The sequence below is a fragment of the Aulostomus chinensis genome, chromosome 15 (assembly GCF_037954235.1).
Source record: "Aulostomus chinensis isolate RoL2024-O1b breed Wild chromosome 15, RoL_Achi_v1.0, whole genome shotgun sequence".
In the NCBI taxonomy this organism is placed as follows: domain Eukaryota; kingdom Metazoa; phylum Chordata; class Actinopteri; order Syngnathiformes; family Aulostomidae; genus Aulostomus; species Aulostomus chinensis.
The window spans coordinates 296506-324339 of record NC_141334.1 but is presented as its reverse complement, the minus strand read 5'-3'; the positions used below and the strand labels follow the sequence as shown (position 1 = coordinate 324339).

The window sequence follows — 27834 nt, the reverse complement described above, 5'->3', positions numbered from 1 at the left end:
GATAGATGGGTGGATGGATGGATAGATGGGTGGATGGATGGGTGGGTGGATGGATGGATGGATTGATAGATGGGTGGATGGATGGGTGGGTGGATGGGTGGATGGATGGATGGATGGATGGATTGATAGATGGGTGGATGGATGGGTGGGTGGATGGATGGATGGATGGATGGATGGATAGATCAGCAGCAGCACTTCCTCTCCCAGGCAGGACCCCTGATGTGGCAGAGATTCCCACCATTTCTTTTAATGTGCTCTTGTTAGCGTCAGCTCACCAGACTGGTGCTCGTTGAAGAGGAGTCTCCATGACTTATTTCAATATTTTCATAAACATTTTGTTCGTGTGAAAATTTACTTTCCATTATATTTTTGGAAGTGTGAGCTTCAATCAGGAGGTAAACTGTCACCCCTGACGTCATCGTTCCCACCACATTTGGCTTCAACCCTTTCTGCTTGTTTCTAAACTGTAAATTTATGTCGTCTTATTTATGAAGCCTTTGGTTTCAAATTTCTCTCGTTTTATTAAAACTTCAAGTCCTGAAAGGTTCTCAAACATCATCAAGGAGAAAGTCAAGAGTGATGCTCTGGTGCCATCTAGTGGCCACACTCACTCTCATCCTGAAGGTGTCAGACCTCCAGGCTCGACGGTGGGTGAAACCATCAGCTCAGCGTCTGGTTGTTTCTGGACTGCTGCTTTCCCTTCATTTGGTTTTACAACATTTAGAAGTTTAAAAATCTTTATTAATTTTCAAACAGAGCAAATATGTGATCAAATAACATTATCATGTCATCATCTTCCTTTAATTTTCAATATCAAATGTCAGACACCACTTTAAATGCTCTCAGGCATCTGGAAAATAACTGACATTTTCTGGAACGTATTGGATGTCACTGACACAAGATCTTGCAATCTGAAGGTTTGGCTGTGAGAATCACTACAAACGAGCAGCTAGAACCTTAGTTATGTCTGTTTGTCTCTCATAGGACCAATGATCAAATTATTACATCATTTTCCAATATTGAAATGTATCAATTTAGAAAAAAGCGCGTCCGAGTATTGTGATGTCCATGTGTGACAGCGAGGTCCACCCCCGTGATCAGCCCCGGAGCCCCGACTGTTCCAGGTTTCTACTCTATCTCTACCTCAATGTCCACCGGCTTCAGTTCCCTGACGAACACAATGTCGTCATCATAAGGTTTGGGCCAAATGACGTCGTCCTCCTGCTCGTCTTTGCAGACCGGCGGGGCCGGCTGGGCCGGCTCAAAGGGCAGCTCAAACACTTTGTTGAGGTAGTTTCCATTTTTTGTGTTTTTCGCTGCCATGGCGATAACCTGGGATGCTATGGACCAGGCAAACTCCACCTTGCGATGTTTCTGTGAGCTCAGGTCAAAGTTGTAGTCCAAGATCTCATAAAGCGAGGGGACATAGCGGAGGCACTGCTGCTCCACATAGCGGTGCACCTCCAGCAGCACGCCTCTCGTCAGAACTCCCAGGTGAAGTTTGCTTTTGGTTTTTGGTCTGGAGGCGACGTCCAGCTGCAGTCCAACTTCTTTGCATGTGTGGAAGCCATTGGCTGCCACCACCTCCTCCGCCGGGAACGTTTCTTGCTTCCGTCGTGCTTCATCAAGAAAACCGCCACTGTTTTGTAGTTCTTGACTGTAAACAGCTGTGTTTGACCACCGATCCATCCTGGCAGATGGAGACTGCCGTTTCATGATGTTTGAATGCAATGTGTACCACCGCTGGATCCCCTGGGACGCCTGGCTGTTAGGGTTCTGTAGGTCCAGACAGAAATTATGCTCAAGCACGTTGTTTACCACCTCATGGACGCTTCCACACAGTTCTCTGATGAAGGAGAAGATTTCCAGGACGGCGCCCGTGGTCAGAACGGTCAAATCAAGCTTGTGACCCTCTGGACGTGCGTCTGTAGACCAAAGGTCAAGGCCCAGCTTCTTACAGAACCAATGCGGGTTCCCTGTGTTCTGCTGCCTCGTATCAGAGGCCATCTGCTGCTCCCGTTCAAATTCCGGTCCTGTTTCAAGATGGCTGTGGACGTTGACCAGGTTGTAAACTTCAGGGAAGTGAAAGGAAGTGCTCAGAAAGTCTAGATCCTTCCTGTCCGGATGGTTCTGGAGACTCTTCTCCTTTGTCAGCAGGTAATAGTAAAAGTGACGCTCCAGCAGCTCACCTTGCCCCAACTTGAAGTTTCTGTTCAACACATCCATCAAGAAACTGCACAAACTCTTCCTCATCGCCACAGCGAACCTGTGAACTTCTAACATCACGCCATTGGTGAGCACACTCAGCTGCAGGTTTTGTTGATTTCCTGAGCCAACGTTAAAATCCAGCGCAATCCTCCTGCACCTGGCAAACATGTCTCCCACCTTCTGTACCGTGAGAATCTGCTTTGAGCGCGGAGCACGCCGCGCCCAAAGCCGCTGCCTTTCTGTTTTTACCTTTGTGTCCAGCGTTTTGTCTTCAGAGAACACATCTGAGACAGCAGGTTGCACTGGCCGGCAGTTTAACAACTGAGCGTCACTCCCGTCATTCTGATGCGGCGCTGGGGGAAGCCCTCCCTCAGCCTGCAGGCTTTCGCCTCTGGCCTCCATAAAGAGTTGTGCTTCTGCCAGGATGTCCACCGGACACATGGAGGACAAGTCGCCATCTCCTGTCTCTTCACTGTTTGTGTTCAGCGCTGCCTTTCCCTTCCTGCTCATTACTCGCTCCAGGTCTTTGCCGTTCGCCTCACAGACTTTTCTCTTTCTCGAGCTCTGTCGGGATTTACTGGGCTGCACTTTAAATGCCTCCAGGCAAAATCTGTCTGTGCTTCCATGTTGAAGCAAGGCACATTTTCTCTCCATCAGTGTGAAAAGTTGCCTGTGGATATTGAGTCTGTCCAACTGGACACCAAAGTTTTGTTTGACTAAGTCCATAACCATGTGACCATGGGAACCGCAGAGCAAGTGGGAGAAGTCCAGCAGTTCCAGCATCACACCATTGGTCAGCTGACTGAGGTTTAGCTTCTGTCTGCTTGAGTCGTCTGGTCCAATAGCCAACGCCACGCCCAGCTCACTGCAGAAGGGATACGCATCACTGAGACGTTTTGTGGCTCCCAACACCATTTTGAGATCGAACACGCTCTCCACAGCTCTGCCACCCTCTGCCTCTTGGCACTTCCTGCTGCCATCAGTGAGAAGCGAACTCGCTGCAACCGTGTTCCTTGTATGGCGGTACCTTGCCGCCACGCCCCTCCCCAAAGACCCCAGTGAACTGCTAATGTCCGTGAGAGTAAATGCTTCCCTCCATCTTTGCTTCAACTTAATTTGGTCCTTCAGCAGTTTAATCTTGGCGTGAATGCGAGTCATGTATTTGTAGGACAGTGCGTGATTGTCCTTAGCCACACCCAGGTCAAAGTTGAACTGCAGCATTTCAAACAGGAAAAACTTTTCAGACTTAGTCACTGTTTTAGCGAAGTCAAAAATTTCAAGCATCACGCCGTTGGTCAGCAGACTCAGATCTAACTTCTCCCTCCTTTCTAAAGTGGCGTTGAACTCCAAACCAATTCCCACCGACAGTGGGTAGGGCACTTCCCCTCTCCTGCACCGGGTGCCATGGTGGATACGGCGTTGCCAGATGTAGTCATCATCAATGCTGTCCATGCTGGCGGCCAAACCTGAAAATGACACAAGTCCAGTCAGCCCCCTGCCACCAGGTTCGCGCCAACATTTTATATTCCCATAGACGAACCTTCCCCTGGAGCCTGGATCCACAACGTCAGCGTCTGTACAGGGACAACCCTGATGAGGAGTCACCCTCCACACCTGGAACACACAGGTATATACACACGTGTACACACAGCCGGTCGGATAGGACATGCATATATGTGTGTGTGTTCCACGGTTCTGTGGAGGGTGTGGATGGAGGTGATGGAGGCAGGACGTCCCGGCAGCACCACGTGACATCTCCCTGCACGCTTCTTCTGCATTATTACCCTGTAACAAATGCTGCGCCTTGGACGAGTTGTGAACTGAAGTCTACAGGAGTTCTGAGCGCGTCGAGCCGCCCTGGTGCCGCTGAGACGTCAGACCACGCGCGTCTGGGTCGTCTCCTAAAACTGAAGCCGTCTGTGACGTCGAAACCCGAACACAGCGCGCGTTTCTTCAAGATGGCCGCCAACACGCAAACAGCACATCTGTATTTATAAAGTCTGAGATGACACTACCAGCAGTAGCAGCAGATGTCTGATAATCACGCTGGCAACGCGGCTCGCCTCCAAGTCGTCACTGGTGCTGACGTCACAGCTAACACCGCTGTCAGGACGAAACAAGCCGCACTTACCGCGGACCGGAGCGGACGGTGTTCCGCGGTTCCACCGGGCGAGAGGCTCGTCGCGGTCCGGCGGAGAAGCTCGCCGCTGACGAGTTATGACGCGTCGCCGGATCAGTCGGCGCGAAGGTATTACGTCACTATGGCAACTGCTGTGTTGACGTGGTAGTAGTTAATAATGTCGAATTATCGTGGTTAAGATGTAAAGATTTTGTCGAACTAAGTTCCGATGTTTTCATCGTCAACTGTTTCCTTCCGGTTTCGAACAGGCGACTTTTCTTTCTCCGGGAATGCGCCGTAACACTGGGGATGCAATATTCGCGTTCACCGCTGGGCAGTAAGAGGCGCTGTTTCCATCCCGATGTCGCGTACAGAGTCGTAGACGCAGGGCCTCCTCCGCTCCCAACGGGACACCCCTGGGTGCGGCGATGAACCAGTCCGGGTTGGCTACTTGTGCTCGAGTCATCAGACCGCCAGTCGCCGTATGGCGTAACCGAGTTCTAGAAGGTCAAGAAGGTCAAGTTAGCGCGAGATAAACACGTGACCAGCGTGAACTGATCTGCTTCTCAAGCTGGCAGCTGCGTGCGTGACGGTAGAACTGAACAGAGGTCTCACCAGTAGTTTCAGTTTTGGGATCTGAAATGGAAATACATGTCTTTGTGATGCTTTGGCTATAACATTGATTTCAGTGTGAATAAACTTAGTGGAGTTTCATGTAATACGACACAAAAGTTAGAGGTAATGAATTATTGCTGACCAGTCGACCCATGATGCATCAGCAGGAACGCGCGGGTCCAGCTGATGGTGCTGGACGCTTCTCCCGCTACTTTCACCATCAGGGTTTTCATTATTCATTCTCTTATTCACGAGTCCCTCTTCATTTCTCTTGATCTGTCCGTCAGACTAAGTTTTACCAGTTATTTTAATTCTAATTCTTGACCCCCCACCCCACCCACAGCACAGGAGCACGGACCCAACACCCACACCAGCTCTCCGATTCCCTGGCGGCATCCTGACTGCCCTGCCTGGCTGGTCCTCTGTTCCAGGACCTGAGGGGCTTCTGCCCCTCACCGGTGGTGAACTTGACTTTAATAACTGTGGTTCTGAACTGAGCGACAGGAAGTGGTGACCCTTCACCAGTCACATGGATTAAAGTATTACATCATTGCAAGTTTAGATGCAATTAATTCAAATGTGTAATTGATTTAAAAAATAAAGAATACAATTTTCAAGTGATTTATTCATGTCATTGCATCATGTTAGTGATTGAGGAAACAAAAGGACAGTCAAAACCCAGGAGTACCCTTGCATCATCCATCATCCCTCCATCTTCTCCCTCTTCTCCTGTTGAGGGTGGTGGGGGTGGAGCCTATCCCAGCAGCCTTCCCCCTGGACAGGTCACCAGTCCATGGCAGGGCCAACACATAGAGACAGACAACCATTGGCTCTCCCAGCCACGCCTACGGTCAATTTAGAGTCTGGATTAACCTGGTCCCTCTTGATGTCTTTGGACTGTGGAGGAAGCTGGAGTACCAGAGAGAACCCAGCAGGAACAGGGAGAACATGGAGACTCCCCCAGAAAGACCCCGTGCTGCAGCCGGGGCTCCACCCACAACCTTCCTGCTGGGGGCCACAGGGAGGACCACTGCTCCGCCGGACCGCCTTCACTCTAGTATCAGTCTTTGTTTATTTCTCTAGTAGATGCACCCTTACACTCCACTATTATCTGTTATTCTGGTCCAGTTCAGAGGGTGAACAGATCCACACTCATCTCTCTGCATGGTCAAAAGAGCATCTTTTTCTCTAAATTCACCATCAGGCCTTTTACAGCATCAGTTATTGAGTGAAGACCTATCATCTTCAATAGGAAGTGACACACTACAATAAATTATCACCTGAATAAACTCAAGTACTCAGGTGTCCTGATTCACAATGGCTGTTTATGTTTGATGGGAATGACAGGTCTCGTCCTGACAGGGACTCCAACCCTTTTCCACACACTCCCACTACTGAAGAGAAAATGCTGCAATCTCAATGGCTGTGACGGCGTTATCGACCAGTATGTGGTGAGGAGGAGGTGGTGGTGATAGATGGAGCATCCAAGAGACAGCATCACCAGGGGCTGGAGGAGATGTAGGGGGTGAAGGCAGTGGTGGTGCCACTGGGGGCTGGGACCCTCAAACTGGGAGCGTGACTCCAGCAGGCTTCAGGTCCAACACCTGAGGTCTCAGTCCAGGATCAGCTGAGATACTGCAAGACCCTCAGACTCCAGCAGACACCAGCAGGGGATATAGTTCTGCTCTGACGGTAACAGCCAAGGGGCGTGACCTCCGAGACGAGACCCTCAGACCTGTCCTCACTCTTGCCCTGACGAATATGGCACCAATTACCAACTATCAGCATAATTCTTGGTGTATTTTGCTGTGACGTAATATGTGATGTCACAAACCCCAAGACTTGCAGGGTTCAGCCATTAAATGTAATCACATTTACTACACTAGCGATGATAATCAGCTCAAACTGCCAGGTTCCACCTGGGCTGAAGTCAAAAACTCTCGGTAGGATTCACACTAAATATTGGCTTATCACTGCAAATTAAGTCTGATGTAAAAGTCAAAAAGTGCGATCACATCAAAAACTGTTCCGTAAAGGGAGCGGAAGGTGTGCGGGACTGGGAGCGAGGCCTGGTCCCTCCGCACACCTTCGGGCTTCAGGATCATTTTACTGCTTTAACCGACGCGAATGAATTAAACGAGCAAAGGTAGAACGCCAACACTCGAGCGTACTCGTCTGGGCGTGCTACGTGCTTGTCGTGACGTCAGCCCGCATGGGGACAGGACGTAGCCGGCTAGCTGGGCGACAGTAGTTTCCTTCCTCGCTGACGAAGCCGACCGGCCGCGCTGATGGGAAGCTGAAGAAACACTTGTCTCCGGCCGCCGTCACACCGCAGAGTTCCCGCTGATAGAGTTTAAGGTGACGTTTCTGACGGGAGCAGATCTCTGCGATTTATTTTTGTGTCGCAAACTTCGATAAAGCAAAGCTACGTGCTAGCGGGAGAGCTAGCTGGCCAGCATTGGCTCAGCTGCTAGAGGGCACTATCCGTTATTTGAAAAACGCCCGGAGACGTTAAGAGGTTGGATCGGCTTCACCACCACCCTTTGGGAACCGTCTCTGACTCCTCTTAGTTTGTTAGCGGGGTGAATCCCTCCAGCTAGCATAGCGGCTAGCGCGCCGCTATGCTAGCGCGCCGCTAGCATAGCGGAAGCTGCGCTGCGGGCGCGTCAGGAGAAACCGTGTTTACCCTGCGAGCCGCTAACTCGCGCTTGTTGGTTCCAACCGGTTCAGACTCACCGGTGGCGGGCTAGGGTTAGCTTTTCGGCCGTCGCAGACCAGTGGGCTCCACGTGGGGTCGGAGACAAGAACGAACCGTGAAATATTGACTCCTGACGCCTTATTCATCACGGTGAGTACCGAATTGTCCCGCTGAGGAGTTGACCGCGCAGTAGCCGTGGACCCCTGGCTTCGTTGTCCTTCACAATACTACCAAGCCAATTCAAGGGAATTTAAACATGATATAAATTAGTTTTGTCTCCATCATCTAGCTCGGAGAACGAAGATGCGGGTACAGGCCGAATTCGTGATGAATGTCAAAGGGAAATGGTTGGCGGTGGTAACTGTAAAAACTGTTCAGTAACGGAACCATGAGATCAAAGACTGAACTGTTAATCCGATCTGAGAGCTTCTCTGTGCTCAGCGACTCAAATTCTGCCTGAAATCTCTGAATTCAAACGGTGATGTCAGCATGAAGACGCCTCAGGGGGCTTGACCGTGACGGCTCGGATCGGTATACTGAATGTTTGTCTCCACACAGAAGACTGGTGGTCTCCCATTAGCAGAGCGAGATGTTCAACAAGTCATTCGGCACCCCCTTTGGCGGGGGGACGGGGGGGTTCGGAACATCATCCACCTTTGGACAACAGAGTGAGTTTATTCACTTCTCAGCATTTGAACTCAGCACCAGGACACATTGATTCTTAACACACACACAGACACAATCTGGTTGAGAGACCATCTTACCTTTCCTTGGTATTCTGAATGCTGAAACGCCCTTCTGACCAGGTCAGATTCAGACCTGATGAGCTGCATTGACTGCAGGTGCTGTGTTTTGTTGTCAGTTCAGGGCTTTACAAAGTGATCTTAATATCTGCAGATGCAGGTTTTGGGACAACAGGAGGCTTCGGCACATCTGCGTTTGGGGCAACCAGCAACACTGGAGGACTTTTTGGTGCCGCACAGAATAAACCTGGTTTGTCAGCTTCATTCTGTTACGTCTAGTTTCTGTTTCTGTTTCTGTGCTTCACTCATGAAGTTATCTGAGAAATGAACTGTCTCTCATGAGACTGTATCCACCTTCAAACTTAGTATTTTAAGATTCTAATTTCGAAAATGGGTAATTTCATCAGTTTATTAAGATGAAGAGAAACAGGGCCTTTTAGATGTACAGATCCTGAAATAAACTCATGTCTTCACGTCTGTCCTCTAGGCAGCCTGTTTGGCTCCAGTACTTTCAGCCAGCCAGCGACTTCCTCCACGAGCACCAGCTTTGGCTTTGGTGCACCCAGCGGCACGTCCACCAGCTTGTTTGGCAACACAGCGACAGGCACTAGTGGTGGACTTTTCTCCCAGCCCAGCAATGCTTTTGGTGCCAATAAACCCACCTCCTTTGGAAGTGAGAACCTCAAATTCTTCATTGATTTGCGGTGATGCGATTTTCCCCAGATATGTTGTGACCTGAAAATGGGACCTACATGAATCATGGTTGGTGGGCTGAGCTGACTCATGACCAGTCAAACTCCACAGTGATAACAGGACAGTCCGATTACTGTCCATGTGGAAAACACAAACAGAATCCTGGAATTGGACATTAAAGCAGAATCAACAGTAAGGTGTGGAATTTGGCAGTCTTATTGAGGCCAGAGTGACCATGTCCTAGTCTGAGGCGATTCAGCGATGGTGCGACTCATGCAGTGGCCAGCAGAGACGCAACAGTTATACTCAAGTTGATAACGCCTGTTGATAACATGACATTGTCATTTCCTAGTAAAGTGTCTAGTATTGACAGAAGCAGTATTCAATAACGACTTTCCCTATGTTTGTTCAAGGGAATGTCTGTCTCTTGTTGTGTCCTCCAGGCTTTGGGACGAGCACCAGCAGCGGCGGACTCTTTGGGTCGGCCAACACCACCTCCAACCCCTTTGGCGGAACAAATTCCCTGTTTGGAGGTTCAGGATTCTCTGCCACACAGCAGCCAGGAACCACTGTCAAATTTAATGTGAGTCATTTAGGTGCAGCAGGGTCATATAATACATGGTAATATCATGTTGACTCACTGCATGTATGGTGAAGGATGTCCAGGGTGACATGACGGTGAGAGGATCCTGACCAGGGATGATGTAATGCCAGAAATTTGGTTGTCAGTGCTGATACCACTGAATTTCCACGGCTCTATTTGTGTCCACATGACAGCTGTTATGAGACATCAGTGAATCAACACATTACAAAAACCTCCAGCTGCACACACAGTCTATCTTGGTGTGGGTTCCGGGTGGTCAGCATCTGAAACGGATTTATATGTTCATGGCTTTTGAAGCCAAAATGTAGGTTGATGTTTTTCAAGTGCCATAACTCAGTTTGCCTAGTGACCGCTCATACCTGGAGCCATTCCAACTCATAATGTTCTTACGCAAATGTAAGGGTGGGTGTTGTTGGCTGATGTTCAGCAGCTGATTTGGCTGATGTCCGAGAAGTACTCACTGTCGATATTATCGGGATGATGATAATTTATTTGGGGAAGTGCCGTGGTGGTGCTTGGACCCTTGAGCTGGTCATTGAGCAGTTTACATGATGTGAATAATTGAACCGGTTTAGTAAAGGTTACGCATCCGGGCTCTTCTTCACCCAGGCTCCGACGGGAAGTGACACTATGGTGAAAGCTGGCGTGACCACCAGCATCAACACCAAGCACCAGTGCATCACAGCCATGAAGGAGTATGAGAACAAATCCCTGGAGGTGAGTCTGGCTGTTCCACACACCCATCTTCTGTAAAATGCCATGCAAATCATCATGCAGTGGTGTGTCCCGAATGCTGAGAATTATTTGATGGAATTCGGTCAGTCGATATGCATCAGCCTAGATCTTGGGAAAGGCGTCCATATTTTCTGATATGCAATGATAATAAACCTTTTTACAACCCATAAAATGCAAAGACCCAGGCTTGGTCTGTTTCTCAGGAGGTCCCTCACAACTAACCCATCAAGTTGGTTGCAGACATAATAGCTGGGCCTGTCACAAGATCATGTACAGTACCAGTCAAGGGTTTGGATACCTCCTTTATTATTTTCCGCATTGGCAGTTAATAGTGAAGATATCAAAATTATGACAGAACAAATATGGAACAATTTAGAAAACAAAAACTCTGAAACAAACCAGAGTATGTTCTATATTTTAGATTCTCCTTCATAACCACCTTCTGCAGCCTTGCACACTTGTGACATTGTATCAGTCAACCTGTTTAGGTTGTCATCTGGAGGGTTCTTCTACCGTCTTGAAGGAGTTCCCCGGAGTGCTGAGCACTTGTTGGCTGTTTCTCCATCACTCTGTGGTCCAACTCAACCCAAACCATCTCCACTAGGTTGTCAGGTGACTGGAGGCCGATCATGTGACCCAGCACTCTATCACTCTCCCTCTTGGGCAATGGCCCTGACATAGCCCAGAGGTGTGTTTGGGGTCATTGACCTGTGGGAAAACCAACGATGGTCCCAATAACCTGATGGGATAGCAGAGTGAGGGGTAGTCATGACACAATAAGTGAAGACGTAGTTTTGAGCTGACGACATCCCCTTTGGTGACTTTCTTGTTTAAATATTCAATGGCTTTCCTGCCCCTCTAAATGAGGTGTGATGGCGGCATGTGCAAGTTTTCAAGCCTCCGCCTGACCGAACCGCATCTTGAACTCTTGCAGGAGTTGAGGCTGGAAGACTACCAGGCAGGCAGGAAGGGCCCCACCACCCAAATGCCTGCAGCCACAGGAGGTTTGTTCAGTGCAGCTACGGCCACGTCCAGTGCCCCTACAGGCCTGTTTGGCTCTTCTGCTCCTAACACCAGCTTCTCGTTTGGACAGAACAAGACCACCTTTGGTCCAGGTAAGAGATGAGTTACACAGGGATAGAGTAAGGTACACGGGGCACATGTTTGTTTGTTTTTTAAACATTGGGAGGGACGAGCATCTCTGTGTGCAGGCTTGTGTGTGTGTGTGAGAGTGATGGATATCAGTGAAATGTCATCATTCGTCACCACACAGTAAAGCAGCATCAAGGAGTGTCCTCCAGCTGCAACAACAGGTTTTTCAACTTAAAAAGATGATGTTGCAGATCCTTTTCTACAGGCCTCTGACATGTCTGATGAATCAGGGGATTTGTGAAAAGGACAAAGCGCTTTTCTGTCTATCTGCTATGTACATGTTGTTGCCATCATTCTTCATGTCCGCACACACACACACCCCCACACCCAATTACTGATGGTGATCTGATATGTGACTCTTTGCCATCTGTAGCAGGTGCTGGGGGGTTTAGTGCAACCACAGGGGGATTGTTTGGCCAACCAAACCAGCCACAGGCTGGCAGCCTCTTCAAACCTTTTGGCCAGACTACCACCACGCAGAGCACCGGTTTCTCTTTCGGCAACACCAACACCATGGGCCAGGCCAGCACCAGCAGTATGGTGAGACCCTCCTTAACTGTCCTTTGGGGACTTCAACCTCAAATATACTGAAGCATAGGCAAGGACACCTGGGTGCCATGAATGCATAGAACTTTGACTTGGTCAGCATCATTCTTTTGTCTCTCAGGGTTTGTTTGGAAACACAGCAGCAGCTCAGCCTGGTGGATTGTTTGGCACAGCTCAGACCAGCACTGCAACTGGCTTTGGGACTGCCACAGGACTGTTTGGCCAAACCAGCACTGGATTTGGAAACGTTGGAACACAGGTAGCATCCAGAGACAGTGAACCTAACTCCACTCCAGAGGTGAAGGAGTGTTGGTCTCTAAGCAGCCCAGGACATCAGTTTGATCATTTGATAGTTGTTTGATTGTTTCTATGTGCATGTTGTCTCTAAAGCAGAGTTTGTTTGGTAATAAGACCACTGGTTTCGGTACCACCACCACCAGCGCTCCGTCCTTTGGCACTGGTCTCTTTGGCAACAAGCCAGCTCTCACTCTGGGAGCTGGAACCAACCCTTCCACCTTTGGTAAGCCTGCCTGTATTGGCAACTCATGGTAATACACACCAATATCTATCTCTCTAAATAATGATAATCGTGGCACTGATACTCAGGGATCAATACTATAATTGAGCCGGGGTTTTGCTGTCTGCAGGCTTTGGGGCCAATCCTGCTGGAGGGAATCTTTTCGGAAACAAGCCGGCCACAGGGGGACTGGGGACAGGACTGGGAACCAGTTTCGCAACAGGTATTTGAGGGCTCAAGACCCAAGGACAAGTTGAACAATGATGGACTGAAATGAAAATATATCATGTCGATGATTCGCGATGACAAAGTATCATAATCTTCATAAAAGAGTCATAAAAATGATCCGTGGGAAATGGAGATTCAACACATCCTGTACTCTTTCAATTAAGTGTTACAAAGTTTCATAGTAAAATCAGCCCTCAAAAAGAGGTGTCTATATCCAAGTACAGCAACAAAAACACAAATCTGTAACCATGCGCCTCTGTATGAAGTAGCATTGGTCAGAAAATACATGTCCCCAAGTTTTAGAAAGAGAGTAAGTAACTGCAATTAAATTGAGGAAGCACCATCACTGAAAGAGGCGTCAGTTGTCAGCCAACAAGGAGAGAGAGCATTCACAAAACACACTGATGGAAATTCACTTGTGGAGATTGTGTGGGCGTGTGTAACCTGTTTCAGAGGCTTCAAGGTAGGAAACAAAGGGGGTCTTCTGCTGCATAAACTGTACGGGTTCGTCCTTCAGTGTGTTCAAGCAGACTGTGAATTTGAATGCTGTACCTCTGATCCTGGCCTTCTTGGTCCATCACCTTCTTTTCAAAACTCTTTTGCTTTTCACTCATGGTAGAAAGGTCGGCGAGTTCTTCTGTCATGCTTGACAATGGCCAAATCCCCCTCAGCTGAAATAACACACTTTGTCTTTAATTAATCAAGGACTTGGTTTATTAAAGATTTTGGATGTTTAGGTTGACAAAGGTTTTCTTTGGCTGACCACAGCCACAATTTTTTGCAACTTGCAGTAATCAGCTCCAGGATTATTGGACGTTGTGTCACGGCGTCTCTGCTGGTTGGAATGATGCTGCTGAGACTATCCTCAGGTTCATTGATACCCAGTTGTGTTGGTTCGTTTAGCAATGGGGACAAGCCAGACGTCGCTCTTTGGGAATAACCAGAACAAAATGGGCACTGCGCTAGGAACAATTGGAACATTCGGAGCAACTGGATTCAACAGTGGAACCAGCAGCCTGGGCTTCGGAGCCCCACAGCAGCCTGTTGGTGAGCATGTTAGCTTGATGTTGACCAAGTTTTTTGGGGAGGGTTTTGTCTGCTACGATGTGCAAAGATTTATCCAGTCTAACCAGTAACTACAACAACTAACTAGTTTGAAAACAATGCCATCACCCGTGCTGTGTGTTCTGAATGTTTTGTTGTTGTTTTCTGTTCCAGCGCTCACAGATCCCAATGCTGCGGCTGCCCAGCAGGCCATGCTTCAGCAGCAGCTCAGTGTCCTGGCCTATTCCCCGTATGGAGACTCACCGCTCTTCAGGAACCCTTTGTCTGACCCCAAGAAGAAGGAGGAGGTGAGGAGTTAATCACTGCTGTTTATAACAACACAAACTAACATCGAGAGAGCAAAATAACGATGGCCCCAGGTAGAGCAGCGTTGTGTTGGCACCCTCTGCAGGTACAATTGGTGAAATACAGGACACTGTTTCATTCTAACTCATTAATTTGAGAATGAAGAGCAGCAAATATGTTGGTGCCGCAGCCTGCCAATGCACACATGTAGCTGACTCGTGTAGCCTGGGGACAGCATCTATGCCTTACCGCTCTGATCTACAATCACCGTGAGAGACAGAGCTAGTGTTAGCATCCTTGCCACTGGTGCTACATTGAGCTTGTGCCCCCCCCCCCCCCCCCCCAAGTGATATCAGGCAGTTCTGGAGTCTTTATAGGGCCAATTAAGAGGACGAATGAAGAGCCCATATGTTCGTCAGTGTTCCATGCATCTGATGTTGAAACATGTTTCTGTGTCATTATAGCGTTTGAAGCCGACGAATCCCACAGCCCAAAAGGCTCTGACCACACCCACACACTACAAGCTGACCCCTCGACCTGCCACTAGGGTCCGTCCCAAAGCACTGACATCGTCGGGGGCATCCAAGTCGCAGCTCTTCGACGGCCTGGATGATGACGAGCCCTCACTCACAAATGGAGCCTTCATACCCAGGTGATCTAGTTTTGAAAGGAAGGACTGAAAACAGCTCATGGATCCAAGAGTTTACTGGCAAATAATCCAAAATCAGAATACTAACATGACATTTCATAGTTTTTATAATCATGAATATGCAATATGTATGAATGACATCATTAACATCAATGAATGTGTTTACACAACATGACAGTCCCAGAACACCTCAAGTTTCCTGTTTCCCAACCTGAGAATAATTGCTTTGGCATGTTTTGGTGTAGTTTGCACCAACCTCAGCAGTGGTCATTCCTCGTCTGGGAAACTACAACTACTAAGCCCCGAAAGAGGCCACCAGCTGCCAGTGAGGGCAGAACAGTCCTCAGCATGAGTTCAGGGTTCAGTCAGTCAACCCAGTAACAGTTGGTTTTGGTTGTAAAAATCCCTCTGGGCGATCGTGGTTACAGTGTGGATTACACTCCAGTTTAGAAGATTAATACAAGACCATCCAACCAAGGTATGAGATAAGCGTGGCAATTCATCTCAATGACAGCACTTGTCTGTGTTGTGGGTGAATCAAAAATATGAGGCAGACAAATGTTCGTCTTGACTATTTGATATCTGTGGAGAACACATGTCCCGCTAAGTTCCAAAAGAGAACATGGAAATTATGTGTGAACTGTAATTGTTTCTGAGCATGGGAGTCATTATGACTTAGGGACGTATGGTCCAGGATGCTGTCCATTGTCCTAAAATCAAATATCCTGCCTGCGCATCCATCATAGCTATTGAAAATCAAACCAGCCTCCCTTCCAGTCAAACAAACTGATTAAAGATTTTAAAATCGTCTCCAAAACAAATGTGAAAGTTTAAAAAATGGCGCTGGCAGGAGTGAACCCTGGGTGACCCAGTAACAGGCTGTATGTGCCATTCAGGAAATTGAGTGATTGGTGGTGTTAATTTAGTTTTGCAACGTCAGCCTCGTGTGTAATTGTGCGCTTGCTCCACAGGAAGAGCATCAAGAAACTTGTGCTGAAGAACCTGAACAGCAGTCAGTACAACAGTCCGCTCAGCAAAGAGAGCGATGACCTGGCGTCGCCACCAGAATACCCTCAGAACGGACACGGGTATCTCTCTCTCTCTCTCTCTCTCTCATTACCGTGTCAGGTTTATGATTTTTGGCTGAATCCTGCTGATTAAGCAATGACTCCTCTCCTCTTGTCTGCAGACATATGGAGGAGGAGGAGGAGGAGGAGGAGGAGGAGCTGCTGAGGGAGGGCCTGGTTCCCAGCAGCCGGCCAAATGAGGACCCGGAGGTCACCCAATTCTATGTCAACCCCATTGCGAAGCCGATCCCGCAGGGTCGTGCCCAGACCAGCCTCCAGGACACCATCTGTGACCTCAACATGCACAAAGCCTCCAGGAACGGTCTTGAGGTCAGACCATACACATCAAGGCCACTTGTGTTTCTGCCAATGACCTGTGTGTGTTCAGTGTGTTTATGGTAATTTTGCCACTGTTGTCTCAGCTGAGCAGTGAGGACGTGTCAGCATCTTTGGGGGATGAGTCTCTGCAGGAGGAACGGGAGGAGGAGCAGGCAGAGTTACAGCAGTTGCCGCATCCAGCAGGTGCGACCCTTCACTGTCACCACAGAACCAATACGTCTAATATCACGCCTTCGTGCTGTACACTGTTACATTATTATTATGGTTATTTGCGAGGTCACAGTGTTGGTTAGGATTTATCAGCTCTATCTCGCTCAGTCATGCTGTTGCTACATGTCGTAGTTATCTCTAATATGATGATATTAGATGATTGGCTTCCATGAAGAAGGGAGACTGAACAGAAATAAACAAGCGAGTCATCATTTGTGTCCATCATGAGCTCTTAAAGCTGCATCCTCGACTTTATCATAACTAAAAGTTAGAGCAGAAGAGGCCTCTGGCACTCCACCTGTCAGCAGGCACTGTGAAAGGAAGGTAAATCTGACTGCTTTGCTTTCAACCCTGTGCTCAAGCAGTAAGATGTACGTGTCTGGATGTCCCTCACCATGAAAAGCAGCATAAACAAGCGGGTTTATTTACAATCAGTCATAAATAACAGAAATATGTGGAAGTCATCGGCGGTGTGGGCATGAATAGATGGGTGAGCCACGTCCAGGAGGGGGGCCCAGGTGGGGTTCACGCTGCCCTCTTCGCTACAATGCGAGAAGTTCTTTCTCTTCCAAATGTCACTGTGCTCGTATGACTCGGCACAATAGGGAGACCGCTAACCCCCGATGGGCAGCTGGGACTGAAAGATGTATCAGGAAGTTTGTACCTGTGTTGTCCGAGTAGCAAACATTTCAAGGACTATGTGTTTGTGTTGATAATGTGTGTGTTTAGTAGTGACATTAGTGCTGTGACTCCAGTTCTTGCCTTGATAACTCTCTCCCTATGGGGGTTACGGACGATGTGGATCTGAATCAGGTGTTTGAGAAGTCTTGGCAATGATCTACTAGCATCTGTTGAAAGCCGCCCCCAACGCCCAACATGGATGACTGAGAATTTCCACTGACTTATAAGCCCCTAACAATGTGGTGGTGACAAAATGAATAGAGAGAATATAAGCTTACTTGGTCTAAAGGCTATTTTTCTTTTACAGTTATATATTAGCTTGTTTTTGTGTCTGTCATGTGATATGGAACCTGCTGAAGACAGTGGCAGCGTCATAGCAGCAGGGACAATCGTGCTCTGTGTCTCTCATCCTGTTGGAGCATCATTCATTACTGCTTAAGTTCACTGTAGCTGCATAGAAATAAATGACAAGACAAAAAAGACGGAGCTTAAAACAAAGTTGTGTATTGACTTTTGGACACGTCAAGTGGGAGCTCTGACCTGGATGAGTGCTGTTGATGGGCCAGCGTGTCTTGAACAAGGAGTCATCTTCTCTGTCTCACAGGCATCGTTCTGAGCCGTGTTGGTTATTACACCATCCCGTCCATGGACCAGCTAGCAGAGATGGTGGATGACAATGGCGAATGTATGGTGGAAAACTTCACCATTGGTAGGAAAGGTAAAAACAGCGCCCATGTCTCAGCTCTTTGAGGTCTGTGAATGCCTCCTTCCTGTATAACGACCCTGACGCCACCTCCGGTCCTAACACGAGTCGAAGAGTTTCACTGTTCTGCTCTGATTGGCCCTCACAGGCTACGGCTCCATCTTCTTCCCCGGTGAGATGAACGTAATGGGAATGAATCTCGATCAGATCGTACATTTTAGGCGCAAAGAGGTCGTCGTGTACCCAGATGACAAAAACAAGCCACCTGAGGGGGAGGGGCTCAACAGGTGAGTAAGGATGAGGACAAGCAAAGTCTTAATACAATAACACTCTGTACCAGACTGAAAGTAAGTGTGTGTGTGTGTGTGTGTGTGTGTGTGTGTGTGTGTGTGTGTGTTTGTGTGTGTGTGTGTGTGTGTGTGGGGGGGGGGGGGTAGGCGGGCAGAGGTGACTCTTGACGGTGTGTGGCCAAACGACAAGACAAGCTGTACTCAGATCCGGAGTCCTGAACGTCTGACTGACATGAACTATGAGGGCCGGCTGGAGAAAGCATCTCGCAAACAGGGAGCCCGTTTTCTAGAGTACCGCCCTGAGACCGGGTCCTGGGTGTTCGAGGTCAGAGCTTCAGACAAGTTTGTCACATCCACAGTTCCTGTCATTCTCAGAACATGTAGAACATGACCCTGTGCCCTACTGAGGGCCAATTTCACCTGTGCATAGGACCTCATATCTAGCTACATAGATCAAGACATCCTGTGTTGTTCATGTCCAGATGTGGCTGTTGGTCCTCTGTCTGTTCCCATACAAATACAACAACATATAATAGGTTGATAAAACCGCAATTTTCAGTTGTTAGTAGTTAGTAACCTCCGAGTAGAGTACCTCATCTATCCACCAGGAGGAGCAGTGATAGGAAGCTTTCTGTGAGTTCAGCTGTTCTTAATGTAGATGAGAGCAGTGTGATGGGAACTTGAAGGGTCCTGGGAGGAAGTGCAGTACTGCTGTCATAGAGGCTCACACGTCCGTGGTGATGCAGAACAAACTAGAAGAGCTGAAAGTTCCAGGCTCAGGGTTAGCTAACTAAGTTTTAAGTAGTTGATGGTGGTATCGTGGTTTCATCATTTATAGAGCTGATAGATGGATGTCTGACAACCTGCCAGGTGTTCCTTCATCTGGCATCCGTGGAGAGTTTTCATTTAACTGCAGTGTAAATGTCTTTTTGAAAAGGACAAACGCCAGCAAAGGTGAACTGAAGCAGAACATTCATAACAGTTAAAGTCGTTTTCATTTTGGCCTTCCTAACAGTGGTGAATCACACCCTGTGAGGATGCCGGTCCATCTGTGAGCTGAGAACCAGTGTCTCCCACATCAATGATGGCAGCAGGTTTAGTGTTTTTGGTTTGGTGTGTGTTTCTCCAGTCTGACTGACTCCTCCCTACTTTCCAGGTGGTCCATTTCTCCAAATATGGCCTCCAGGACTCAGATGAGGAGGAGGAGGATGTCCCACCCAAATCTGACTCCAAGAAGTTGAAGATTATGACACTTCCCCCCACCAGGCTGCAGCAGCAACCTCCCCCAGCCCAGCAGCTGGCACCACAGGCTCAGGTAGAGCTGCTCAACAAAGTACAGAAAAGGTTTTAATCAGTCATTGCAGAAAGTGTTTGATCACTGAGGGGAATGTGAGGGTCCCAGACCCAAAGCTGAGTGACTGAGAGTGCTTGATTGTTTCGGTAGAACTTAGACAAACTACAGCAAATCTGTGAAGCACAAATTGTCTGTTCTCTTCAGTCCACAGTGGTGGATGTCGCAAGTGGTGTGGCAGGTTTGGACAGCGACATGGCTGACATCACTCAGACCTTCCAGCCAGAGAGCATGCTGGGAGGAGAAGAGGATGGGGACCTGCCGGCAATGGGAGAGATGGAAATGCTGGGCGAGAAGCTCGGGGGGCTGATCTCTGCTGAGCATGAAATCATCTCTGCATCCAGCCACATTGCATCTTCATTTGGGATCAACCCACACACCCTACAGGTAGACTCCTCTTCTACAAGTGGACAGGAAGTACATCATGCCATCAAACCTCTGCCATAACCAAATAATGGTTTGTTCTCTGATAGATCATGAAGGCATCTCTGTTTGCTGAGGATGAGGAGGAGGGCGAGATGTTCCAGGACCAGGAAGCGATTAAGGTTGATGTCTTGTCCCCTCACCTCTTAGTCCCTGGAACCCAGAGCCGGCCCTCAGGTAGGAACCGCCCCTACAACTGAGTAGGGGTGCTTAAATTTATTGACTCAAAAGATACATCAAGATGCTTTATTGGACGATTTAGAATTGACACAGTTAAGTCACATATTCGTTTTTAAACAAGTTTTATGGTTGCATTGGGTTAGGGGTCCATTTCTGTGTGGACAATGAAGTTTTAAAATTCAAGTTGCATTTTGGGTGACGGACACATGCGAGCCTGGCACGAGCACAGTAGAAAACCCAAAAAAAACCCACCGAGATGCAACATGGCAGAGGAACAAAGCTGTGGCCAAATCGCAATAAAAAATATTCAGGATATCTGGGACCATTTTGGTTATTATGAAGTTCTCGAGAGGCATCAACTTGACAAGACCCATGCTATTTGTCATACTGGTTTTGCCAGCTGGTTAAGACGCTGGAATGGCGGTACAAGTTACCATCTCGGCAAACACCAGCACACAGTTGTGTTGGTGTCATACAGAGAGACGAAGGTCCAGGTGATGGATTTGGTTAGGGAAGCATGTGGCAGTGACATGCGATTTGTGGACTTCTGTGGCGACTGACTCCTATCTAACGGTAACAGCACATTACCGTAATGACAACCGGGACGTAGTGTTGCATGTGCTGCAAGCCAGAGCCGGTGTTCATCTTGCTGAGCTTCTGACTGTTCTTTTGGGGAGTGGCAGCTAACAGAGAAAGCTGTTGTGTTCAGGCCCATGTATGAGCAATGTTAAATACATTTGGATACGGATGGAGCCTTTTGTTTGTACTCTGCATACCATTCTGTCTGTATTTTTACGGATACAGACCAAACTGAGCAGTAGCACCAGAAATCAGGGGGGCAGTGTTGCTGTCAGTACTGATACGACCACCGCCTCCGTTTATGTCTTGTATGCAAGATATACATTATCAGTACCTCCTCCAGTGTTGTTTTTGACTTTGTTGTTGTTGTAAACTTTTGACTGTGGGCTGGCCCCTGGTGAATTTATTGGTTAACACGCATGCCAACACAAGGGACGCAGGGAAGTGTGTGAGCAGTGACACTAACATTCTTTGGAATGGATGCATACATTTTTGTATGTACATTGAGCATAAATGGGCCTTTAGTAACACATAAAGCATCAGATAGGCTCAACCTATAATTTTATTTGTCTTTACAGCTCAATGTAACAAAACATGACATAAGTTGATCTTAATTTTAAATCAGTTCTCTAAATAAAGAGTTCATACCTATCAGACTGTGTTATTTGAAGAAAAAGGCATGTATGATAATATAGAACATGTGATGCATCTCGATGGATGCATCGAATAATTGCATCCAGTGGTGAGGTCATGAAGATGCACACCCTACAACTGAGTGAGTCGTGTTCAACTGCAGAATCCCTGATGTCACCCTGATCTCTCTCGCTAGGCGGTGGTCTACTTCAGGCTCGTTTCACCTCTGGCCTCTTCTCCCAGTCGGCTGACCCTCCCCAGCCGGTGCCTCCTCTGTCGCGAGCATCTCCAGTGGCAGCGGAACCCTCCTTTCCAGCGCCAGGACTGTCCTCTTTCCTCCTGCCACCCAAACCTGCAGAGCCCTCAGTCAGGACAGTGGGAGTGCGACGACTGGGGGCCCCCGTCCCACTCAAAGAATCTGTCACTCAGGGCAAGGTGGATATAATGACTCTGATTCTCAGTCACGTGGCCTTGATGAGTCATGAGACGTTACTACTCTGCTCATCGTCCTTCCTAAGAACACCGTGGACAATAATCGCTGTTCTTTTTACAGGAGGGTTTGCTGATGGATGCTGGGCTGTTTGTGGGTCGTTCGTTCCGGGTCGGCTGGGGTCCTGGCTGGACTCTGGCACACTGTGGACTCCAGCTGAGCTCACATACCAAACAGCTCAACCACCAGGGTCTGATGACCAAGACCGACTTCAGTGTCATGCCAAAACCTACCAGTAGCAAACAGTAAGACACACACATTTTTTGCTTCCTTTAGCTTTATAAAACTTAGCTGTGAGACCAGAGAAGTTTATTTCCTGTATGGCAGGTCACATGATTGCCACAGGCATTGAATACCACCTCAGCTCGCACGGATAAACAGCAGCTTGTTGGAGAATACACACAGTTTGCTTTCATGGCAGTAGGATTTGGAACATGGATACAACATTAATGTAAGCTGATGTAGTTGTAGAATGAGACACAAACCGCCATGGCAGCATGTTTAAACCCCCTCAACCCGTGTGCTCCCCTGCAGACTAACAGAAAGCCCTTACAAGGTGTTGCTGGAGCAACTGGTGTGTCTGGAGCCGCCTGGAGGCATGGCCACCAAGAAGGAGGAGAGCCAGCCGGTCCTGCAGCATCCCCTGGAGATCTGTCTGCAGCACAGCACCATCAGCACCACGGACAAATCTGACTGCCCACTGGTGCGTCCGCAGTCTGGTGTGGCAGCGCTGCATGAGTATGCAGAGTGGATTCTGGACCTGAGCGACAAGCAGGGTGATGCAGACCGTAAGTGAGGATTTTTAGAAGCCAGTGAGGTTAGATCTTACAACAGGATGGTTACTAACTGTCCTTCTCCTCCAGCCCTGCTGGGGTACTGGGCAGAGGTCTGGACTCTCTGCGAGGCCCTCTGGGGCCGACTGGGCCCCATAGACCAGGAGCCACACAGTGAAATATTCAGTGAGTATCAGCAGCAGCTGGAGAGGAGGAGGACCTTCTCTGCCTGGCTGTCCCGCAGCACCACTTGCAGGGTGGAGGAGGAGGTGGCGCTGGCAGGGAAGGGTTGCCACATGGACGCCATCTTCAGCTACCTGACAGGGAACCGCGTCAGTGAGGCATGTCGCCTGGCGCAGAAGGAAGGTGAGTGTTAAGTTACAGGAACACAGCCGTGATGTTTTTTGCTGTCAGCAGCTCCCACTCACACGTGTTGCCTCATCCAAAATGGCGCTCAACATGGGTCGTAGTGGAAGCAGTAGTGTGTTCAAGTCTTCACTTGACTCAGAATAAAAATCTCCTCACAGCTGAGGAATCAATACAATCCAAACATACAAGGTCCATCAGTCAGTAGTTTTGAATCATCATGGTGTTGCTGTCGATGAGCTCCACTGGGTAATTTATGAGGGTGGCTGCTGTCATGCCAGGATACTGGAATCTGGAAAGAAATGGTTCTGTCCCCTTCTGAGACAGTAGGTGGCGCTATGCCCCCCACCGCTGGATGCAACCTTTACTGTCACAAAACAAACCTTTAGCTGGCCACTTGTAGGGTGTCACTGAGACTGCACCACGTTTGTCCCCTGTTCTGTCGCATCTTGACTGAGCCCCAGCCGAGACCTACAGAGCGCGTGCAGAACACCAGAGCTTTGCAAACATAAATTCATCCCACCGTTCAGTTTTAGTCAGACCATCACAGTAACTGGACATTTGCCTCCATCTTGTCGACATTCTCCAGCGAGTCTTTGTCCTCACATGTCCACCTGTCAGTCACATCAGTCTCCCTGTCTCCATAGGAGACCACCGTCTGTCCCTGCTGCTGTCTCAGGCCATGGGCTCCTCACACTGTCGTGACCTGCTCGCCCTTCAGTTGGCTGACTGGAACCGAATGCAGACTGACGGCTACTTGACCGAAGAACGGCTGCGCATCTTCACACTGCTGGCTGGGAAACCGGTATGACTCATCCGGTTTGTTTACTTTGGGAGGTTCTATTCTGAAGGTCAATGTCTTGACAGCGGGACATTGTAGTGGCTGTGGTGTGACGTTGCTGTTGCGGCCTGTGGGGCTGGTTACTGGCCATTGCTGCAACGTTTGCTCTCTTGTCCCTGCAGGTGTGGCACTCATCTGACTTGGTGGTTAACGTGTGTTCTGAGTTAGACTGGAAGCGATGTCTGGCCGTACACCTCTGGTTCATGCTGCCTCCCACTGCGTCTGTGGCCGATGCCCTCGCCAAATATGAAACTGCCTTCCAGGTGAGTAGTGTCCAGAGTCTCGTGATATTTGGGTTGTCTTTATGCAGGGTCATTCATGAAGGCAGGTGATGTGACACGCTGGCGCCAAGTCACGGCTGTTTTGGTCCTGCAGGGTTCATGTGAAGGTGGTAAATATGCCTGTGCCCCCTTGCCTCCATACCTGGAGGCGGAGCAGCCAGACATGGAGGAGGAGGATTCCAAGCAGCCACGGCATGACCTCTGCTTCCACCTGCTCAAACTCTACAGTGACAGGTAAACCAGTAACACCCCTCACCTGAACAGGACACATGCATGCACATATCACAGCGACATCTATCTGGTTACTAACTTGTCCATGCGCCTGATAGCGTGGCACCATCCGCAGGCCAGCACCCATCATGGACCACTTGTGATTTACAAGACACAAGGACTCATAAGATGTCAGCGTCTTGTTTGTCCTTTGTGCTCCGTCTCCGTTCATGTTGATGTTGCCATCCTACCGTCAAAATTTGATTTTAGCCAGTTGTGCCTCGATGTCCCGGTTGGTTGATGTGTTACACTTGGAGTGTCTCATGAAGGTACTTGTGTCCCTGGTGTAGGCACTACAGCCTGCAGCAGCTGTTGGACCCTCTGACCGTCACCTGGGAACGTCTGGACTACCGTCTCAGCTGGCACCTGTGGGGTGTCCTGCAGGCACTCCATTATGGCCACCTGAGTGCCTCGCGGCAGGGACTCCTCCATGCCAGCTACGCTGCACAGCTGGAGAGTTCTGGTCTTTGGCACATGGCTATTTTCATCCTGCTGCACATATCGGACCACACGTATGTTCTACTATCCGTCAATATTAATGATGATGAACTAGAGGCTCCTTGTAACGCATGTTAAATTACTTCTCAGGGTTCCATATGGCATCCCTTTCTGTGTCAATCTGACAAACTGGAACATTGCTTATTCTCCATTGTCTCCAGAGACCCAGGCTAGTTAGCTTAGCCCAATGGCTGGTGAGGGTGTAAAGTGTTAGCATCAGCTAGCTCAGGTCCAGGCTAGTTAGCTTAGCCCAATGGCTGGTAGTGGGTGGGAAGTGTTAGCATCAGCTAGCTCTGGTCCAGGATGCTGGTGTGTCCAGCAGGAACCCTCCTCCTCCTCATCATCAGTAGCAGCAGTCGCTCTTCTAGTCCTCAACAAACCTTTGGTTCTGTTGACCCAAGTTCCAGTGGAGCTTTGGAGGTGCTGCGTCAAATCACTGCGCCCAGTCAGGAAAGTAGTTCCGGCTACGTGTCTGATTCTACCACTACAACGTCTCCTCATGTTAAACTGGTATTCATCACCAAGGTTACACACAACCCTCCTGATATTAATGCAGGCAGAGACGGAGCTACGCTAACACTTCCCACCCACTACCAGTCATTGTGCTAAGCTAACTAGCCTGGACCTGAGCTAGCTGATGCTAACACTTCCCACCCACTACCAGCCATTGGGCTAAGCTAGCTAGCTAGCATGTCACAAGTCACGATGGACCCTCCAAGGGGTCCTGCAATTTCTGAAGTCACCATGAGTGATAGGACAGTGGCACTCCATTGGTAGTTTTCTCTGTCTGCAGCCAGCGAGAGCGAGCTGTGAGGGAGGTCCTGACCCTCCACTGCCCCCTGCAGGAGACCGAAGAGTCGGTCCAGAGGGAGCGCTTCCTGACGGAGCAGCTGCTTATCCCTGAGCACTGGATCCATGAGGCCAAGGCCGCTCGAGCGCACTGCGACGGCAACCGACACCAGGAGGCTCTGCACCTGTACCAGGCTGGTTACTGGAGCCAGTGTCACCGGCTGCTGATGCAACACCTCGCCTCAGGTATGCTGCCGTTTTACATCTTGTAGTCCTGTCACTACAACTTAGGCTGTTGTTGCATCATTGTAATGTGGTGTGTAAAATGTGCGTGCGCAACAATGAGCATCATCAGTTCTGTCAGCGGGGGTGTCGTCAATGTCCAAATGTGCTGCAATGGGAAAACATTCGTGGTTACCTTCTCAGGAAGCTGGTATCAACGTGGTACCAAAGGCGGGTTTCTGCCGGGATGACTGACAGCCCTTCGCCCCGTTGACTTCTGTTGTCTGTGCACACTCATTCATATTAATTTCCTTTTAAAACCAAAATGAACGAATGAACAGGAATATTTCGGTAACTTGCTGCTGTTGATGAGTTTTCACATGTGGCCTGCAGATTGCATCATCAACGACAACCATGACTACCTGCAGGAGTTCTTAGAGGGGCTGGCACTCCCTGAACACAGCGCCACCATCCAGGACTGGGACACGGCGGGGCGGGTCTACCTGGACTACATCCGGGTGACGAAGACACTGCAGGACATCCAGCAGGTTAGCAGTCACCTGAGAGGTGACAGTCAAAGGTAATGGAGGCTGCAGCTGAGCATAGTTGTGATGCGTTCTGTCCCTACCGCCTCCAGATGGAGAACGCCGGTTACGAGCTGGAGCGTCTTTACAACGACGTGACGTCTCTGTGCAGCAGGATTGAGCTACTGCCCTGTGCCTCCGCCAGAGACCGCCTCGCCCAGTCAGGTGAATGGATCTGTGTTGCTGATGACTGATGGACTTTGTAATTGGAATGGGCGGAGCCTTGGAGGCTGACTCGTGAATTGTCTCTTACCTGAGCTCACTCTAATGACCAGTAGGTGGCAGCAGTGGCGGAAGTCTGGTTCAGATGTTGGCACATGAACTGTAGTTGTAGACCTTAATGTCTTTATTTGTGCCTGAGGGGAGTTGGCTCTGCTGCCGTAGCAACAAGAGCACACATCTTCCAGGTTGTGTGTGTATCCTGTAGGCTGTTACGTGTAACTGCTGTTTATGTGGCCCCCAGAGATGGCGAAGCGTGTGGCCAACATCCTGCGTGTGGTGCTGTGCCTGCAGCAGGGGGACACTGTCTCCGACTCCCTCAGCATTCCGCTGGCCCAATTGGCACCGCACATCACCCGCCTGCCGATGCCAGAGGACTACACGCTGGAGGAGCTGCGGGGCCTCACGCAGTCGTACCTGCGACAGCTCATCATCAGCCAATGAGAGCGCAGGACAGGAGCGGGAGGGGAGGTTACATCACAGCGAAGAACGACAACTTGTCTGGTTTCTCCTCACAAATTCTTCAGTTGCATTTAAGCTTTTAAGTTTCAGTGAGTGGAATCAAGCACCAGACGACAGGAAGTGATTTTAGAGAGGTCAGGTGTCAGCCGGCAGGCGGTCGCTGGTCAAACGTTGCATCATTCAGATCAGCTGATCTCCATCCAAGTCAAACACCATTGTCTCTGCATTCATCGTCTGCTCAGCAGAATGAAAACATGTTGGTGCGTCTGCAGGAGTCTCCCCCCAAACATTTTAGAGCTTAAAGACAAAGTTCAGTTCCCTTTGACCTCTGAACCATGGAGCCTCTTCTGTTCTGTCCTACACATAATTACAAACAGCCGTTAGCTTAGCAGATTAGCATCTGTCCATATGTGAATAAAGACGCCGATACTAAGGAAGGCGGTTTAGCCTCATGGTCTATTTTTGTAGTGTGTGTGTGTGTGTGTGTGTAATTATATAAATAGTGTATATTTTTGGAAGATCAAACAGGAAATGAGGTCATTTATCCTCCATCTTTGATTGGTACATTGATTGTTTGGAATGAAACTCTGCTCACTGACCAATTGATCCATCGATTGATCAGTTTTCAGTCTGTGGTTGTTTGACTTCCTCCTGCTGAGCTTCAGTCCAGCTGCCTCACGGTCTGGACAATTGTCTTCATATTTTTAATAAAGTTGAGTACAAGCA

General features: G+C 49.0%; 2 protein-coding genes and 1 long non-coding RNA gene across 9 annotated transcripts in view; 2 read left to right on the top strand and 1 right to left on the bottom strand.

Moving 5' to 3' along the window:
- The window catches only part of LOC147248068 (uncharacterized), a 36180-nt gene extending 29997 nt beyond the window's left edge, over window positions 1-6183 (top strand). Inside the window, exons 7-8 of one of the 2 annotated variants that reach the window (XR_015119432.1) lie at window positions 3543-4456; window positions 5286-6183. This is a non-coding gene — a long non-coding RNA (uncharacterized LOC147248068). The remainder of the gene's footprint in view (window positions 1-3542; window positions 4457-5285) is intronic. The other variant, XR_015119433.1, reaches the window with a different exon arrangement.
- On the bottom strand, window positions 539-7980 carry LOC147248067 (uncharacterized). 3 transcript variants are annotated; one of them, XM_086225810.1, is made up of 3 exons: window positions 7679-7980; window positions 3749-3822; window positions 539-3674 (listed from the first exon to the last, which is right to left on the bottom strand). In XM_086225810.1, exon 3 carries the CDS (start codon window positions 3658-3660, stop codon window positions 1129-1131), a length of 2532 nt encoding a protein of 843 aa, XP_086081936.1. In that variant the 5' UTR covers window positions 3661-3674; window positions 3749-3822; window positions 7679-7980; the 3' UTR covers window positions 539-1128. The 3 variants fall into 3 exon arrangements, with proteins under 3 accessions (XP_086081936.1, XP_086081935.1, XP_086081934.1); XM_086225809.1 differs by lacking the exon at window positions 7679-7980 and adding an exon at window positions 3993-4828; XM_086225808.1 differs by lacking the exon at window positions 7679-7980 and adding an exon at window positions 4340-4828.
- Window positions 7144-27834, top strand: nup98 (nucleoporin 98 and 96 precursor). 4 transcript variants are annotated; one of them, XM_086225807.1, is made up of 35 exons: window positions 7144-7300; window positions 8199-8308; window positions 8538-8633; window positions 8871-9056; window positions 9520-9659; window positions 10290-10397; window positions 11350-11530; window positions 11941-12107; window positions 12235-12372; window positions 12507-12633; window positions 12761-12853; window positions 13762-13905; window positions 14077-14210; window positions 14673-14860; window positions 15829-15945; window positions 16047-16254; window positions 16347-16446; window positions 17759-17872; window positions 18006-18144; window positions 18295-18472; window positions 19304-19462; window positions 19646-19885; window positions 19972-20098; window positions 21510-21748; window positions 21867-22048; window positions 22338-22591; window positions 22667-22942; window positions 23590-23747; window positions 23906-24046; window positions 24159-24298; window positions 24625-24846; window positions 25626-25867; window positions 26237-26391; window positions 26481-26592; window positions 26891-27834. In XM_086225807.1, exons 2-35 carry the CDS (start codon window positions 8230-8232, stop codon window positions 27088-27090), a joined length of 5484 nt encoding a protein of 1827 aa, XP_086081933.1. In that variant the 5' UTR covers window positions 7144-7300; window positions 8199-8229; the 3' UTR covers window positions 27091-27834. The 4 variants fall into 4 exon arrangements, with proteins under 4 accessions (XP_086081933.1, XP_086081930.1, XP_086081932.1 ...); XM_086225804.1 differs by having other exon boundaries at window positions 12504-12633; XM_086225806.1 differs by having other exon boundaries at window positions 7146-7300; window positions 8202-8308; window positions 12504-12633.

Coding starts and splice junctions, on each gene's coding strand:
- nup98 (XM_086225804.1), top strand. CDS start 8,230: ATGTTCAACAAGTCATTCGGCACCCCCTTTGGCGGGGGGACGGGGGGG. Junction 13,906..14,076: donor AGCCCCACAGCAGCCTGTTG/GTGAGCATGTTA, acceptor TTTCTGTTCCAG/CGCTCACAGATCCCAATGCT. Junction 16,255..16,346: donor CCTCCAGGAACGGTCTTGAG/GTCAGACCATAC, acceptor CTGTTGTCTCAG/CTGAGCAGTGAGGACGTGTC.
- LOC147248067 (XM_086225810.1), bottom strand. CDS start 3,660: ATGGACAGCATTGATGATGACTACATCTGGCAACGCCGTATCCACCAT.